Below are 16,421 nucleotides of genomic sequence, written 5' to 3'. Positions count from 1 at the left end.
CAGCTTAGCTGATCATTAATGTTTCCACCTCAGTCTTGAAAAATTGTGATAATTATTTTGTTCAACCAAGAGGCAAGGGAAATACACACCTAATTGCTGAATACCAGGCGAAATAGTGCTACTCTTAATCAAAGGAACCTACTGTAGTAGATCCCCTTCATTCAAATAAAAAACAAAGTACTGGAATATCACAATTTTTTGCCCTCTCCTTCTCTGTATTTTTTTTAAAAGCTCTAATATCAGAAGTTGGTAATTCAAGCATTCTATTTAGTGCTGTATCAGATATGATTGAACATGGAAAAAATGTAGTTAGAAATGATTGTTCAAGCTTATGCATTTGAGAAATCCAGTCATAGTATTATGTATTTCTCAGATGTTAGTTGTTTTTCATAGATCTTTGGTCTCCTATGTGTCACTCTCATATGGCGCAGGAGGATAACAAGTTTATGTTTAAATCAGAAAACAGTGAATTGTCTTGCTTTTCTGGGTTTATTTCCCAGACATAATCTTCTAATGAAGGTTTGTTAATATCCTTGGCTTATTTTGGAAGCCTAGTTTATGATTGTTTATGTAACTAATTGTATCTAATGATTGAATCAGTATAAATATATGTAATGATGTAATTATGTGCAATTACAATGTAATATTACATTTTAAAAATTCTTGCTGCATTTTGTGAAGAACCATTTTATGCATAACACGTAGCTTTCTAAAGTCTGGCTCAGTTATTTGAAATGAAGTAACTATGTCTTAAGGTCTAAAAATAGGGGAAAATTGTTTAAAATAACATGAAAACATTGAGTTACAGAAGCATAAAAACACATTTTAAAAGTCCTAATATCTGTCTGGGGGCTTTGTGTATTGCCTTCATATAATCTAGATGCTTAAATTGATTTTTGGGGGGTGGGGTCCTCTGTTTTGAGGAAAAAAATTTGCTTATCGGCTGTGGTCTAAATGTCTGTGCAAAATTTTCAACCCAGAATTAATTTTCACAGTCACATTATAAAACCCTATAGAAACCCATGAATGGGAACAGTTGCACAACCTTAACTGCTATCCATCCTGTCTTTAATACAACTGGAGCACTTGTCTAAATCAAGTATATAAAAAAATAGGTAATATATAATTTGCTTGAGCTTCATTGTTCTTCAATTATGGGTATATACCATACCTTTAATATTAAAATGTGCTATTAAATGGACTTTATGTTTATTAATAAGCACGAAAACCTGCAAATTTAGCATATTCAGATAAACTTGTGTTTAGCAAAAAGTGCATTTCTCTCAACCTGTTTACTGCCTTCCCATTTCTCCCATGTGGATCCCAAGATGCATAAGAGGTACTATCTGGAGGAAGGGGGAAGAGAGACTGCTGCAGAAACATTTGACATCTCTTTCTTTGTGGTGAGCGAAAGTTAAGCAGAAGGGACCCTCCACATGATTGGAAAAAATGGTACAATGTGGCCACCAGTGTGTAACTTCTGGCAAATGTGGATTTTACTGGTGATTACTTTGTATTAATAAATATTTGCCTGGTTTCCTGATGAATACCCAGAAATACAGCTCTTGAAACCAGCAAATGTTTTTTACAGTTTACAATGGTTTGTATGTATTTATGTTCTGAAATACTGTACTCCTTATTCAGTTCCAGAAGGACAGTAGTAAACCAAGTGAAAAGTTTGTATCTTCAAGCTATGAAAATATATTCACATGATGTTGTTTTTTGTAGGTCACAACCATGGATGTTTCATCTAACAAAGACGAGGAAGAAAACTCGATGCATAATACAGTTGTACTATTTTCTAGCAGTGACAAGTTTACTTTACATCAGGTTGGGATACCAGTTACTCTGATTGTTGTAATGAAAAAGGAATTAATGTCTTTGTTATGAGCTGAATTATCCAATATACGGGTGGGGTTTTACTTTAGAGCAGCTGCATAGTTTTGGATGTTAGTGTATTGGCCCATCTTTGAAAACTGTTCTTTCTGTCGTTCTAGGATATGTGTGTAGTTTGCGGGAGTTTTGGCCAGGGTGCAGAGGGCAGGTTGCTTGCATGCTCTCAGTGTGGTCAGTGTTACCATCCCTACTGTGTCAGTATTAAGGTAAGTGCTTTGTTACATTAAAATTATTTGACAACATTGTTTGCATATTGTACTTGAATAGCACTTCATTGCTTCCAGTTTTGTCATAATTAGGAGAGTCATTAACTTGTTAAATATTCTTCAGCTAATGTGACCATTATTTGTATGCAACTTGTGAAAGACTTTAATTAAATGTCATTTTATAGTATACACTGCCTCAAGAGAAATTAACCTTCTTTCTAATTTCACAGCCATAAATAGCACTTATTAATCTAGCAGTTGGTTAAAATAACACATTGAAATGTAAGCTTAAAATCTTAACACAAGCAGAATTTTTTAAAGAAAGAAATTATAGTGCAACTTCATTTGCTAGGGTGTCAGGTTTAGTTGATTCAATTTGTCTGTTGGCTGTCAGAATTGATAGCAACTGGAGTAGTTAATACATTTCAGATTCATTAGTTTAGGAGAGAATGTGAGAAAATTAAATTTGAATGGTATGAGATGACTTAGCAAGCACATAATAAGCTATTTACTGCAGCATATAAACTATAAACTGTCTGTTGCTCATTATATAAGTGCAGTTATGTAAAATGTGGGTGTTTTTAAAGATACCACTGGGTTTTACTTTGCTTTTACATGTGCTTTATGAAATGCTGTGTGCATTTTTCATGAGAATATAATTTGGTTTTGCATTCAGATGATACTCTTCAATGATATTTTAAATAACTTTAAATAGATGATTTGGTTCTACTCACTAAAACCCCAGAGTTAGGCCTCACAAAGAATTTGGAATGAACCAGGATTTTTTAATGAGTTCCATCTTGGCTTTGCTACAGGCAACGTATTGTTGCACTTCCCCATGAGCAGTCGGGGAAAAAGCTTGTGACTCCCCTTGCTCCAAGGAGGGAGTAAACTGCACTGGGTATAGACCCCAGTACAGCCTATGTTCCTTGACATGCTGCTGAGCTCTATCCAGAACCTGCGCTCTACCCAGTCGTTCCCCATTCTGCTACTTTCCCCACCCACCTGCTCAAGTAGGGGATATATAGCAGCTTTGCAAAGCTTGCTTCCCTTCCTGCGTTGCTACCAGTGATGCAGATAATCAGCACAGGTGCAGCATCTCTTTACACCTCTACCTAGCCAGATCAGCATTGGGCCCAATGTTTGCTATATTGAAATAAATGTATACAACATTTAAAGCCTGTACAGTTGTTTGGGAATAAGTTGCACACTGCCTTCCTATCTGCAGATTACTAAGGTGGTGCTCAGTAAAGGCTGGAGGTGCCTGGAGTGCACAGTGTGTGAAGCCTGTGGGAAAGCTACAGATCCAGGAAGACTGCTTCTCTGTGATGACTGTGACATCAGCTACCACACTTACTGCCTAGATCCCCCACTGCAGACAGTTCCCAAAGGAGGATGGAAGTGCAAATGGTGTGTTTGGTTCTGGTGTCAGAAATGTTTACTGTTATCCCTTTTTCATTTTACTGTATTTAAAACTATTATTGATATATTTCAGCTAAGTATTTCCAATGTCAGTTTAACCATAATTTCTCATTTAATTCAAATAATGTTTGAGGGCAGGCATATATTGAACAAAAACACGTACCAGATTTTTTCTTTGATCAGACACAATTTAATGTGGAAATCATTATCTTCCATTAATACTGTGTATCGTGCCAAGGATGCTGCGAGTGCAGACAATCTTACTTTGAACCCAAGACAATAAAGACGTTCTTGTTTGTGTTTTGCAGGTGTGTTTGGTGCAGGCACTGTGGAGCAACTTCTCCTGGTCTAAGATGTGAATGGCAAAACAATTACACGCAGTGTGCTCCTTGTGCAAGTTTATCTAACTGCCCAATCTGCTTTCGCAATTATAGGGAAGAAGAGCTCATTCTTCAGTGTAGGCAATGTGATAGGTAAGAGTTTCTAACATTTTCTGAAATTATTTCCCATGAGTTACATTTTACCCTAATGATGTAACATGGTAAGGATGGTAGGAAGGTTTGTCTTGTGGTGAAACCAGCTGAAGTGGGACTCAGAATAGATTAATTCATTTCCCAGTATTGCCACAGATTTCCTGTGTGAGTCTGGGCAAATTACTAAATTTCTCTGTGTCTTGGTTCTCTATCTTGAAAAGTGATATTTGCCTACCTCACAGAGTTGTTCTGACTATAAATCTGTAAGTACTCAGCAGAGTATCATATAAATAGATAAGAACAAAATAGACCATCACATATACAGGCAAAGCAATGCTAAAAAGTGTCTGCAACACAAATATAGTTTTCCTTCTTATTAAGGGTGACAATGTGAGGGAGTGTATACAGTATTTAAACACATGTACAGGAAAAAGCATACATCGAGAACATAGATCATCATTGTTTCTTCCTAAAATAATCAAATTATATAAATATTTCCCTTTATTTATTATTACTTCAAAAACCATATACTGATATTTGGGTCTCTTAAGATGTTAGCCATTTCCTTTAAATTGTATTTCTTCCCCCCCCCCCCCCCCATTTAATTTCTAGATGGATGCATGCAATCTGTCAGAATTTAAACACAGAAGAGGAAGTGGAAAGCATAGCTGATATTGGTTTTGACTGTACCATGTGTAGGCCATACATACCACCAACAAACGGTAAGAGGACTTTCGAAACTAATGACTTGGCAGCAGTGCACAATGCAATAGAGTAGGTTTGGGAATGTTTTTATGGTTCTGTGCTATGGTTGGTAAAGTCCTGGATCATTGCAGAACGGAGGCTTTCCAATTTTTAGAGGCTAGTTCTTTAGCACCCCATAGTGACTGACTGCAGGAGCACCATTGCAGAATCAGGAAAGATTTAGCAGATTGTCAGCGGTTGAGTTATGTGATCTAGAGGGGGGAATATGAACAATTTATTGAAGATGGGTTGGGTAAATACCCATAAACCCTATGTGAGCTGGAGATCTGTTTCAAATCCATGGTGTTGGAAAGATGAAACACAGCTCAACTTCCCAGCTATCAAGTGGGAAAAAAGAATTCCGATTCCTTAAAGATATTTGCACAAGAATCTCAGCTTCAGGTTCCAGACAGGGCAAACCTCTCTGAACTTAACACTTTCAGGCCTTCTGAGGTAGCAGTAGTGGTATCTAGAGTGTACATGACTTTTCCTCTATCTTACACAATCACACACTGCTAATGCCACTACTTCCGCCCCTAGAACTTTGTAGCCAGTTCCTTCTTGACTCCTGTCAGTGAAAGAACTCTCTACAGGAGTAGCATCCAAATCACTTAACTGCTGCAGCCAGTTACAGTATTGCCAAACTGAAGAGATGAAAAATCATGAGTCGCGCTCCCTTAAGAGATCAAAAGTCTTGAGTCCAATCCCCAAAAATCATGAGACTGTTCCAAAAATAATGATTTAAAAAAAAAATGAATTGGGGCGGGGTGGTTGTCTGTCATTTGATTTTTGAACCCCTGCCCATCCCCTGTGTGCGTGAGCAAGTGAGACAATATTGTCAACATTTAATCTCTCAAGTTTATTGGGAAAGTGATTTTGGTCTCTGCCGAAGGAGCTCTCACCTCCACATCTGCCCATCCCCAGCCCAGCAATTCATTCTGCACCCCATCAGTTCAGCTCTCCCTCAGTTCATTTCCCTAGTCCCCTGTCCTTCAGTTCTGCCTCCCATCAGCTCACCTCCCGACACTTAGTTCTACCCCCCAGCTTCTGTGCTTTTATTGGGGTTCTTCAGCCTCTTTCCCCAGGCCTCGGAGGGGGGGGGGGCTGCAGCAGGTCCTCTACTTCCCCTTCTAGGCAGGGAAGGAGCAACTCCTTCCTAGGCTGGATGTTGCAAGTAGGGGGGAGGAGCAGAGGTGCCCTACTGTTGCTCACAGGTAAGAGGGGAAGGAAAGATTGGAGCTGCCCTGGGCTCTTTACATCCTTCCTTCCCCCTGCCCTCCTGTGAGAATGGTTTTGGGCTGCTGAGGGGATGGAGGGGAGAGCTCTCCCTGCAGTAGCACTGATTGGTTATTCTGCCCCAGGAGGCTGGCAAGTGACAAGAGGCATAAAGCTTTTTGCGGCAAAGTGTCAGTGTACACGCTGCTGTTCGTTGTATCACCATAACTAGCCTCCCCCAGTATCCCACAATGCTTGCCGTGGCCGCATCTCATCTGTTTTGAACTCATCTGCCCTGCAAGCATGCCCTCCTCTCCTTTCAAAGCTCCCGGAAGTTCTGACAGCTGAGTATGCCGCTCAGCTCCAGCAACAAAGCAAATCATTAACATGAAATGCTCCTGCTCTCTCCCGTACTACAAACAAAGAGGCAGGCAGGGGCGGATGTGTGTGTATGTGAGAGGCTGTTGTACTGGCAGAGCCAGGGAGGGAGGCCGGGGCTGATGTCAGAGGTATCCTCCTTGAAAAGCGGCTGGCAATCTAGTAGGGTGCCCGTGGAATGATGGGACTGAGAAACCTGTATCATGTGTTGCTGTACCTGCCCTATGAGGCATTGCAAACCCTTCCCAAATCATCTTGCGGCCACTTGCACAGTGGGATAGCTACCCACAGTGCACTGTTCTCTGTGTGGATGCAAGAGGTGCTAGTGTGGATGCGCTCTGCTGACACAAGGAGCATAACGTGTACATGCAATAGCAGTTTAATTAAAGCGGCATTGCTTTTGGCGACAAAACTCTGCAGTGTAGACATAGCCTAACTGCTCTCTCTGTCATCCATCTATACTCTGACCTTAATTACCTTTTTTCCACTGTTACTCAACTCTGCATATCTTTCGCCACCTTTAAAGACTCCTCCCTAAACACTGTCTTTGTCTGTTTTACCCAAATAAATTTGTGATTTGGGGCTGAGCTTGCTGTAGTTCTCCCTTTTGGCGAGAAGAATATCCTTGAACACAATTCCATTTCTGTCTCCATCCTCAGTTCAGATCTGCCATTTCTCTCTATTGTCTGTATTAATCTTCTTATCTCGGGTATCTGTAAATCTGTCTATTGCCACTGTCAAAACATAATTTGTTTGTGAAACTTCCTTGACTTCGTCTCTAGAGACTTCACCTTTGCCATCATTAACTGTTTGACTATTGCACCTCTTTCCTAATTGACTTCCACAAGCCCCAAGTCTCCTCACTGCAGCGTGTACATGAATACCACTGCCCATTGTCTTGCTTATCAGTGAAACGTATCAAATCACCCCATCCTAAATCACCTCTATTGGTTTCCTGTTTACTTCAGTTCCAGTTCAAAATTGCCCTTTTTGTTTTAAAACACTCTGTGGACTAGATCAATTGAGCTCATATGTGAAGTCTGACGCTACTGACCTTCCCACTCCACTCATTAGTATCTGCCTGCTTCTGTCCTTTCCTGTAATCTCACTGGAGCTACTAGTACCTTTCCTCCTGCAGTTTTCCTGTTTTCCCTCTATCTCATCATTTCAAAACCTATTTCCAAATTTCATCTTCAAATTTCATCTTTTCTTCCTTACTTTTTCCTGTTCATTTCTGACTCTTGTGTATGTCACTTAATTTCTTCCTCCCACTGTTGTGGGCTTGTTGATGGATCACTTTAAGTTATTAATAAAAGTGCTTAGCTAATTATTTTGTGATTTGTACCATATAGCATTCTAGGATGGTCTGTAATTCTGGCATAATATAATTACAGCTTGTGTAAATGACACTGACATAAAATAAAGTTGTGTTGCATAAACGTATTATTCTGTGATATTTTTAAGGGAGGCTTGTTAATTTGTTCAGGCCAAACTTTCACTGGTCTTAATTTTTTGAATATTTTCTATGCGGATTATTCTCTAGATTCTAAATATTTTCCTTTTTATCAATTTATTCTCTATTTTGATAAGAAAATAAAAACAAAAAGCTGCTATTTCAGCAACTTATATATAAACACGTAAGCTGACTTCAAGTTCCATAATTGTGCGTATGCAGAGATAGGTGGTTTCTTGTGTGGCTAGGTCCCAAATCAAATAGAAGCAACTACATTCTCCTCCAGCTATTCTTTCTGCATAGCCCTCTAGGGTTGCCCCATCTAACATTTCTGTCTGGAGGTCACAGAAATCTAGATAACAGGAAAGGAGTGGTCATAATTGTTATATTAAATTAATATGGAGAAAAAGTACTTCCAAGTCCCAAAATAGTATCCCATAACTGTGGACCTCCTTGTTTGTTGTTTATACAACACCATAGGTGTGCATGGTACTTTACAATCCTTGGTCTGAGTTGCTGACACTCTAAATCAGTCACAAGAGTGGATACTATCTCTGCCATACTTGGTAGATAGATGTTTCCCTCAACCCAGTAACATCACTTCCAGATTGAATTTCTGCCAATTCACTTTTATTCATGTTCCTATCTTGAAAAATGGTCTAACTGCTCCATCTGAGTTTTACAAGAGACCTAGAGTAGCATGTTCTCTGTATTAGAGCCTCACTTTCTCTCACAATAGCCTCACATGCACATTGTACAATAAGGCTGACAGGAGAGAGCCCTCTGAAATCCCACATGTGGGAGCCCTCGGGGACAACGAATGATTGCCCAGTGCAGTTCTCTGGGAATTCTTTGGAAAGAAAGGAATCACTGCTCTGTGATACCGCCCAGCCCAGCCATAATGCATGATCAGGTTGTCAAAACCTTGCTGTCACCAGTAAACTGCTTGACAATGTAAAAGATCCATTGTACTCACCTGCTCATTGTCCATTAGTAGGAGATCACAACCAATGTAGTCTCCATACCATACATGGGTCTGGGAAATCTTCAGTGTTCCAGGTGACCCCAGAGTTGCTTGTTAGCCATCTTTTCAATGATGTTGGGAATGCAACCAGAATAATCATTTTATTTGTAAGGTTCTAGGCGCGTGTTGCCAATAATATAAAAGAGAGAGTATAAAAAAAAAGTGTAAAAGAAAATTAGTTGACATTGTCACCTTAAATCAATTCTGCACTATCCAAATAAATGAATTATTTGATTTTATTTAAACTCACTACATTTTATTTTTCAGTACCTTCCTCAGACTGCTGTGACCCATCAATTGCAGCTCAGATTGTTTCAAAAGTAAAAGAACTAGGTAATTTTTTAAAAAATGCTTAATCTTTTGATTATCTAGAATAATTTTAGCTGATATTTTTATTTGGAACATAGAAATTGTTTTCTCTATGATTTTATCAGAGATGCACCACTAAGAATCCTTTCTCGGTGTAATGTTTAGTGTTTTCCTTGTCCTCCCTTCTCTTTATATTCTATTATTTGTCCCACCCAGTTTGTTACAATTATCTTAAATTAGGCACTGAGCCTGCAGAAATTTAAGCACGTGCTTAACTTGAAGCTCATGAGTAAACAATAAATAATCCCACTGATAACAAGTAATCTCATTTAAATCATTGGGGCTATTCATTTCATGTGCTTTAAAATTAAGCATGCCCATAAGTGATTGAAGAATCAGGACCTTAGCCTGTAAACTCTTCAGGGCTTCCTGTGTTTGTAAAGTGCCTAGTACAAGGTGGGCCCAATCTTGACTGGGGCCTGTGGGTGCCACAGCAATTACTGTTATTTGTATATACTAGCACCCGGAGGTCTCAATCAAGCCCCATTATGTTTGATGCTGTACTTACATATAGTAGAAGTCGGTACCTATTGCAAGGGATTTTCTGTCTTAAAAAGAGCTTGCAATCTATAAAAAAAAAATTGATGCAACAGAATTGTTGTACAATACAATGAATAAAAATGTTGCTGTAAATATTTGGGTTATTTCTTCACTAGAGAAATGTCTCTTTAATAAATGATTCTATGCACAAATCACCTGTAGATGTGCCATTTTGGGATGTTGTGTAAGAAGACATTTTTGTTCATTTGTTTAAAAGGAGTGAATTTTACTGTTTGTGATATTGAAATATCTGTTAGAGCTATGTTATCCAGAGGGTATTTAATTAGTCTTACTGGTGATTACCATTATTGTGCTGTTTGCCTTTGTATCACCCCTGAATGAAGGTAACCAAACTTGGACTCTGCTGATCACCAGAGGAAAAGAATTTGAGTCAAGGATCCCTGCCTACATTGAGAACTAGGGACTGTCAGCACATGCTTATCACTACACCTCAGTAGCCTTGTCATGTCACTGGAGAGAGGCAGTCTCACAGGTCTCAAGAAACCTGGGTTAAATTCCTGGCTGAGAGTTTGTCTACAGTTGAAATGCTACAGTGGCACAACTGCAGTTGTACCACTGTAGTGCCTCAGTGTAGACACTACCTACACCGACTGGAGGGGTTCTTCCATTGGTGTAATTAATCCACCTCCCTGATAAGTGGTAGCGAGGTCGACAGAATTCTTCCATCGACCTAGCATTGCCTGCACCAGGGATTAGGTCAGTTTAATTACGTCACTTTTTTCATCCCCCACAAGCAATGTAGCTGGGTCGACCTAACTTTTTAGTGTAGACCAGGCCTCACCCACAGACTTCTACGTGACTTTGGGAAAGTAACTTAATCTGCCCTGCCCTTCAGCTCTTCTTCTGCAAAATGGGGATAATTCTTCCCTACCTCACAAGGGATTTGTGAAGATAAAATTTATTAACAGTCATGAGACATTCCAATACTACCATGCTTGAAGACCACATAAGTATCTAGGTAGACAGTTGGATAGACAAGTAGCAGAGACCAAAAAGATAAGACTTGTCTTGTTATGAGTATGTCAGGTAGGAGTCCAGCTCTGGATACCTTTTGAAGACATCAGTTGCTGTAATGCAAACATTCTTTTTAATGAGTTCTTGCAGTGTGTCATGTTGTGTTACTGTATTTGACATTACACTGTAAATTATAAAGCTTTGTCTGTAATTTATAAGAGAGTGTCAGGTACCTCTGTATTATTTATACTGATATCCTTCAAGTTCTAGTGCTTAGAATCTATCATGCTTTGACATACATGTGTATGGTTAACTCTTTAAAGAAGTGTTTAAATAATTCATCCAAGACTTGAGTCAAAGTATAAAGAGTTTTATATTCCTGTTATGATTCATGTAATTTGTATAGACCCACCGAAGACATATACCCAAGATGGAGTCTGTTTGACAGAATTGGGGATGTCTCAGTTACAGAGCCTCACTGTTACAGTACCAAGAAGAAAACGGACAAAACCAAAACTTAAGTTGAAGATTATAAACCAGAACAGTGTAGCTGTGCTACAGACACCACCAGATATCCAATCAGAGCATTCCAGAGATGGAGAGATGGATGACAGTAGAGGTAATGGTCAGTATGTGGCATATTTTCAGTTTGATATTTATTGCAATTCATGCATATATTTGTACACGTGGCCATATTTTAAATGTATTGTTTACTACTCATATAGGTGCTTCTATTTCACTCTAGTGCTAAATGGTTAAGATGGACTAACTGCAAAATGTGACTGTTGGTGTTCATAGCTGTCCATTTCAAGGAGATGGACCTTCCTATTACTTTTGTTCGTGTGTCATCTATCCCATACAGAAACCATGTCTTTAAGACTAACAACAGGGGCAGAACAGAAGGTCAGGCTGCCCTTCCATAGAACACCAGCACTACAATTGAAAATTTTGCACACTATGGGGAGTACACAGTGCACTCTGAGACTCTCAGACCCAGAGCAAATGCTGTTAGAAAGTTGTAGTCCCAGGGCTTAACAAAGATACATCGAGACTTCTTGGTCTCTGTCAAATGTGATGCTCAAAAGTAAGGGTGAGATAGCATAAGAGGGTACTCAGGGATAGTTGAATTTCTTGAGGGGGTGGGGGGGTCTCAACTCATCCTTCTCTACGGCATGGAATTTCCATTTCTGACAGAGAAGAAGGTGTTGACCCCAGTCTGAAGCAACACATCCTTTTACTTCCCTGGCCAAGTGAGTTTTGTTTGACTCCATAATCCCAGACAGGACAGAAATTGGATTGGAAAATGAATCACATAGTTAATTTGTATCTGGTTTAAATGGAGTCCACTGTACATTCAACTGTATTGTGGACTATTATGTTAATCCTAAACCTGAGGAAAGGCTAACTAAATACAGGTGTGAAAGTCAGGAAATAAATTACACAAGTGTCTATTAAAAGTGGAATGCAGACACCCCACCTCACCACACTCTGAAATGCTTTCTGTTTACACAACATTGTCTTGCTGTTAATCAGATTAAATGTCATAAGAGGCTTTTTGTAGATACAGAGTGTTCTTGAGATAGAGTGATTTAACTCTAGTATGATCTCATGTTAAGTTGTTGATATAAGTAGCATGGCAGTTGTTTGATTGGCGTATCCTTAATCATGATCTGTTGTTGGCTGGAAGAAATGTGTATTTTATGATATATGTTTGTTTGTTACTTTTAAATGATGGAGTGATCACTTTTCTCTTGCTTTGTTTGTGATTAATAGATTCATAGAGTTTAAAGCCACAATGACTCCAAGATCTCTTTCTTGAGTGGTAACCGCTAATTTAAACCTCATCATTTTATATGTATAGTTGGGATTGTGTTTTCCAATGTGCATTACTTTGCATTTATCAACACTGAATTTCATCTGCCATTTTGTTGCCCAGTCACCCAGTTTTGTGAGATCCTTTTTTAGCTCTTTGCGGTCTGCTTGGGACTTAACTATCTTGAGTAGTTTTGTATCATTTGCAAATTTTGCCACCTCACTGTTTACCCCTTTTTCCAGATCATTTATGAATACATTAAATCGGACTGGTCCCAGTACAGACCACTGGGGGACACCACTATTTACCTCTGTCCATTCTGAAAAGTGACCATTTATTCCTACCCTTTGTTTCCTATCTTTTAACCAGTTACCAATCCATGAGAGGATCTTCCCTCTTATGATATATTAGATCATCTAGTCTAACCTCCAGTATATCAGAAGACCTTAAATTCACCCTGTATTGAGCCCAACAACTTGTGTTTGATTAAAACATATCTCCCAGAAAGACATCCAGTCTTGATTTGAAAACTTCAGGAGAGAGAAAATCCACCACTTCAATTAGTAGTTTGTTCCAATGGTTAATCATCCTGGCTGTTTGTTTAAATTTTGTATCTTAATATCAGTTCAAAATTTGTCTGGATTCAGCTTCCAGACATTCGTTCTTGTTATGCCTTTCTCTGCTAGATTAAACACCTTTAGTGCTTTGTATTTTCTCCCTGTTAAGGCACTGTAATCAAGTCACCTCTCAATCTTCTTTTTGATAACAGATATAATGTAATGCACATAGTATGGCAGTGGAATAGGGGATCTAACTTTTTGTTCTGATTTCAGTTCTCATCCCCTCAGCTATATTTTTTTCATTAAGTGATTGTAATAAAATGTTTCAATGTATTTGAAAACTGGCCTGGCTTTAGGTGCGTTAAAAAGCCTCAGAATGGCTCTTTAGTTAATATCTGTAGACCTGTGCTTTGAAAAGAAACTAGGAAACCCTGAACATACTGCACAGAGGATCTTTTGGGTACCCAAAAAAACTTGGTTCCTTGCTGGGGCTGGAAGTTTTGTTGAGAGGACTTGTTCATCCTCTAAAGTGTAGAGAAAATCACTACATGTTACTCAATAGAGACTCCCTGGCCAGTCCAAAAGTAGGGCTGATAGACGTCAGAAGGAGTCCTATCCAGTTAAAAGGTCTGGTCAGGAGCTCAGCCTTTGGGAGTAAGGCATATGGTTGCTAGAAATGAGAGAATCTCAGTTGCCTTCATTACTCAGCAGCATAAATAGACTGCACAGAGATGCATTTCTTAAAAATTATGTATTTCTTTTTCAATGTATGTGTGTTTAATGTTGTAAGCATGTATTGAAGCAACCTTGCAAAATTACCATGAAATGTAACCAGCTCATGCACAGCATTTACTTTCCCCACCCTTTACAATAATGGTTGATAACACTGCTCTACAGCCAAAATGCTTCTGAAATAAATGTAGTCAAACTTTACTAATTCTGGGTCACTGAGAACGAAAATGATGCTTAAAATTGTTGATTGCCTATAGTTTTCAAGATATGCTATTGGGTCAGTATATATGACCCTTGACTTGGGAATGGCGGAGGATAAGTGAGTTATAAAGGGAAGGGATCTCAATTTAAACCAGAAATGACTAAAATACATCTTTGACTGGATCTATGAATAAATCTATGATTGGGTTTGGACAGTACTTGCTTTTTAGGCAAAACAATGAATGTTGCAATCTGAAGCTGGTATTGCGTCATACATGATATGAATTGCATCATGTTATTCCTAGAAGTCATGGATGATGCAATCATAAGGAAGCTTACATCACTCTGCTGAATAAATTGCCCTATATCAGCTCTAGAAATCATACAGTATTGTGCTCTCTTATTTGTCAGGGTTTGATTTTGCAAAGGGACACATTTCTGTTTAGCCAAAGTGAGCAGAGATGCCTCGTACTTGTGTGTACAGTGCAGATAACTTCTGCTATGTTTGTGGTGAAGTGACTTTTGCATCACAAAAGCTCAGTATAACCACTATGGTTAAGAAAGCCTATCACCTTTATTTTGGCTGCAAAATTGGAGATCAGGACAAGAGGTGGGCCCCACACACATGCTGCAACACTTGTGCAACAAATTTTTGCCAGTGGTTGAAAAGGAAATCTATGCCTTTTGCAGTGCCAATGATTTGGAGAGAGCCAACAGATCATACCAGCAATTGTTACTTCTGCATGGTGCCTCCAGTTGGGAAAGGTGTGTCAAAGAAGAAAAAGTGGACTGTGCATTATCCAAACATTCCATCAGCTATACGCCCAGTACCCCACGGAGAAGGACTGCCGGTTCCTGATGCACCAGAATCATTCTCACTTGAGTCAGAAGAAGAAGAGGATCAAACTTCTGGTCCTGACCCATCAATGTCACAGGACCCACATTTTCTCCCATCCTCCTCCTCTGAACCACACCTCATAACACAAGGTGAACTGAATGACCTTGTCAGGGATTTGGAACTACCCAAGAGTAAGGCAAAGCTGTTGGGCTCCAGACTACAGCAGTGGAATCTCCTGGCAGGAGTTAGGGTGATGTTAGGGTTTCCATGTTCCGTGACCATCAAAAGGATCTTGTCCCATTCTTCTTCATGGAAGGTGATCTTGTAGCCTGCAACAACATCGATGGTGTGATGGCAGCCCTCAACATCGTTCACGATCCAGATGAGTGGAGACTGTTCATTGATTCATCGAAGAAGAGTCTTAAAGCTGTTTTACTGCATAATGGCAATGTTTGGAATTCCAGTTGGTCATGCAGTCCATATGAAGGAAACCTATGACAACATGAAACAACTTTTGAGGTGCCTAAACTATGACCAACATCAGTGGCAGCTTTGTGGCGATTTGAAGGTTGTTGCTCTCTTGCTTGGTCTGCAGACTGGATACACAAAGTACTGCTGTTTTCTCTGCGAATGGGATAGTCGTGCAAGAGATTCCCACTACATCAAGAAAGACTGGCCACTCCGACAGTCATTGGAGCCTGGGAGGAAAAGTGTTCAGCATCCCCCACTTGTTGAATCAAGGAAGATTTTGTTACCACTCTTACACATCAAGCTGGGTCTGATGAAGAACTTTGTCAAGGCCATTGACAAAACACAAGCAGCTTTCAAGTACCTCTGTGGAAAATAGCTCACTCCTCAGAGATACATTTAGCACTCACCTTTGACCACATTACTGCCCTTATTCCGCTAAGTCTTTATTAATGGGACTACTCCCAGCATTCAGGATATCAGACTGAAAAGTCCATCACCTCAAAAAGAATGTTTTGCTAGTGAGTAATGACTTCTCCAGATTCTCCAACAACTTCCCAGGCACCTAAATGCCCAAGGAAAGAAAACAAATCTAGTCCCTGACTCCCGATACCTTGTTATTAAAATACTTTAAAATGTCAAGACCTGTATGACGCACACAATACAGGAAGATAGGGGTAGGGCGATATTGACACTCATTTTAGGATGACTAACATTGAATTAATGCATCTGCAGCCCATGTCCTCAGCAGCACGGGCTACCACAAGCATATCAGACTTGTCCTCTGCTCTCTAGATTGGCTCCCATAAACTATTGAATCGAGTTCAAGGTCTCAGTCATTATCTTCCAAGTGTTCAGTGGCCTGGGCCAAAGATGTCTACAAAATTACCTGAAGCTCTGGCATGAGAACTTTGGATGACAACTCTGCTCTTTTGGTGCAGTGGAACTTTCCAACATTAGAGCAAAGCTTGTCTCTGTGGGAGACAGAGCTTTCTCAGGGGCAGACCCAAGACTGTGGAATGAACTCTCAAAAAACTGAGGACCACCACAAACCTCACCACCTTCCGCTCCAAGTGCAAGGCTTACTCTTTTGACCTGCCTTCTCTACAGAAAC

General features: G+C 39.6%; 1 protein-coding gene across 22 annotated transcripts in view; it reads left to right on the top strand.

The window, feature by feature from the left end:
* KMT2C (lysine methyltransferase 2C) overlaps nt 1-16,421 on the top strand; it is a 332,762-nt gene that overhangs the window by 232,769 nt on the left and 83,572 nt on the right. For 16 of the 22 annotated variants that reach the window (XM_005297183.5, XM_065586755.1, XM_065586756.1 and 13 more), the window contains 8 exons: nt 1,329-1,403; nt 1,729-1,830; nt 1,998-2,102; nt 3,331-3,512; nt 3,833-3,997; nt 4,610-4,719; nt 9,079-9,144; nt 11,102-11,320. In XM_005297183.5, coding sequence (XP_005297240.2) covers nt 1,329-1,403; nt 1,729-1,830; nt 1,998-2,102; nt 3,331-3,512; nt 3,833-3,997; nt 4,610-4,719; nt 9,079-9,144; nt 11,102-11,320 — 1,024 coding nt within the window. The remainder of the gene's footprint in view (nt 1-1,328; nt 1,404-1,728; nt 1,831-1,997; nt 2,103-3,330; nt 3,513-3,832; nt 3,998-4,609; nt 4,720-9,078; nt 9,145-11,101; nt 11,321-16,421) is intronic. The other 6 variants (XM_005297184.5, XM_065586758.1, XM_042859270.2 and 3 more) reach the window with 3 other exon arrangements.

This window comes from Chrysemys picta, chromosome 2, assembly GCF_011386835.1.
Source record: "Chrysemys picta bellii isolate R12L10 chromosome 2, ASM1138683v2, whole genome shotgun sequence".
NCBI classification, from domain to species: domain Eukaryota; kingdom Metazoa; phylum Chordata; order Testudines; family Emydidae; genus Chrysemys; species Chrysemys picta.
This window is presented reverse-complemented; position numbering and strand designations above follow the sequence as displayed.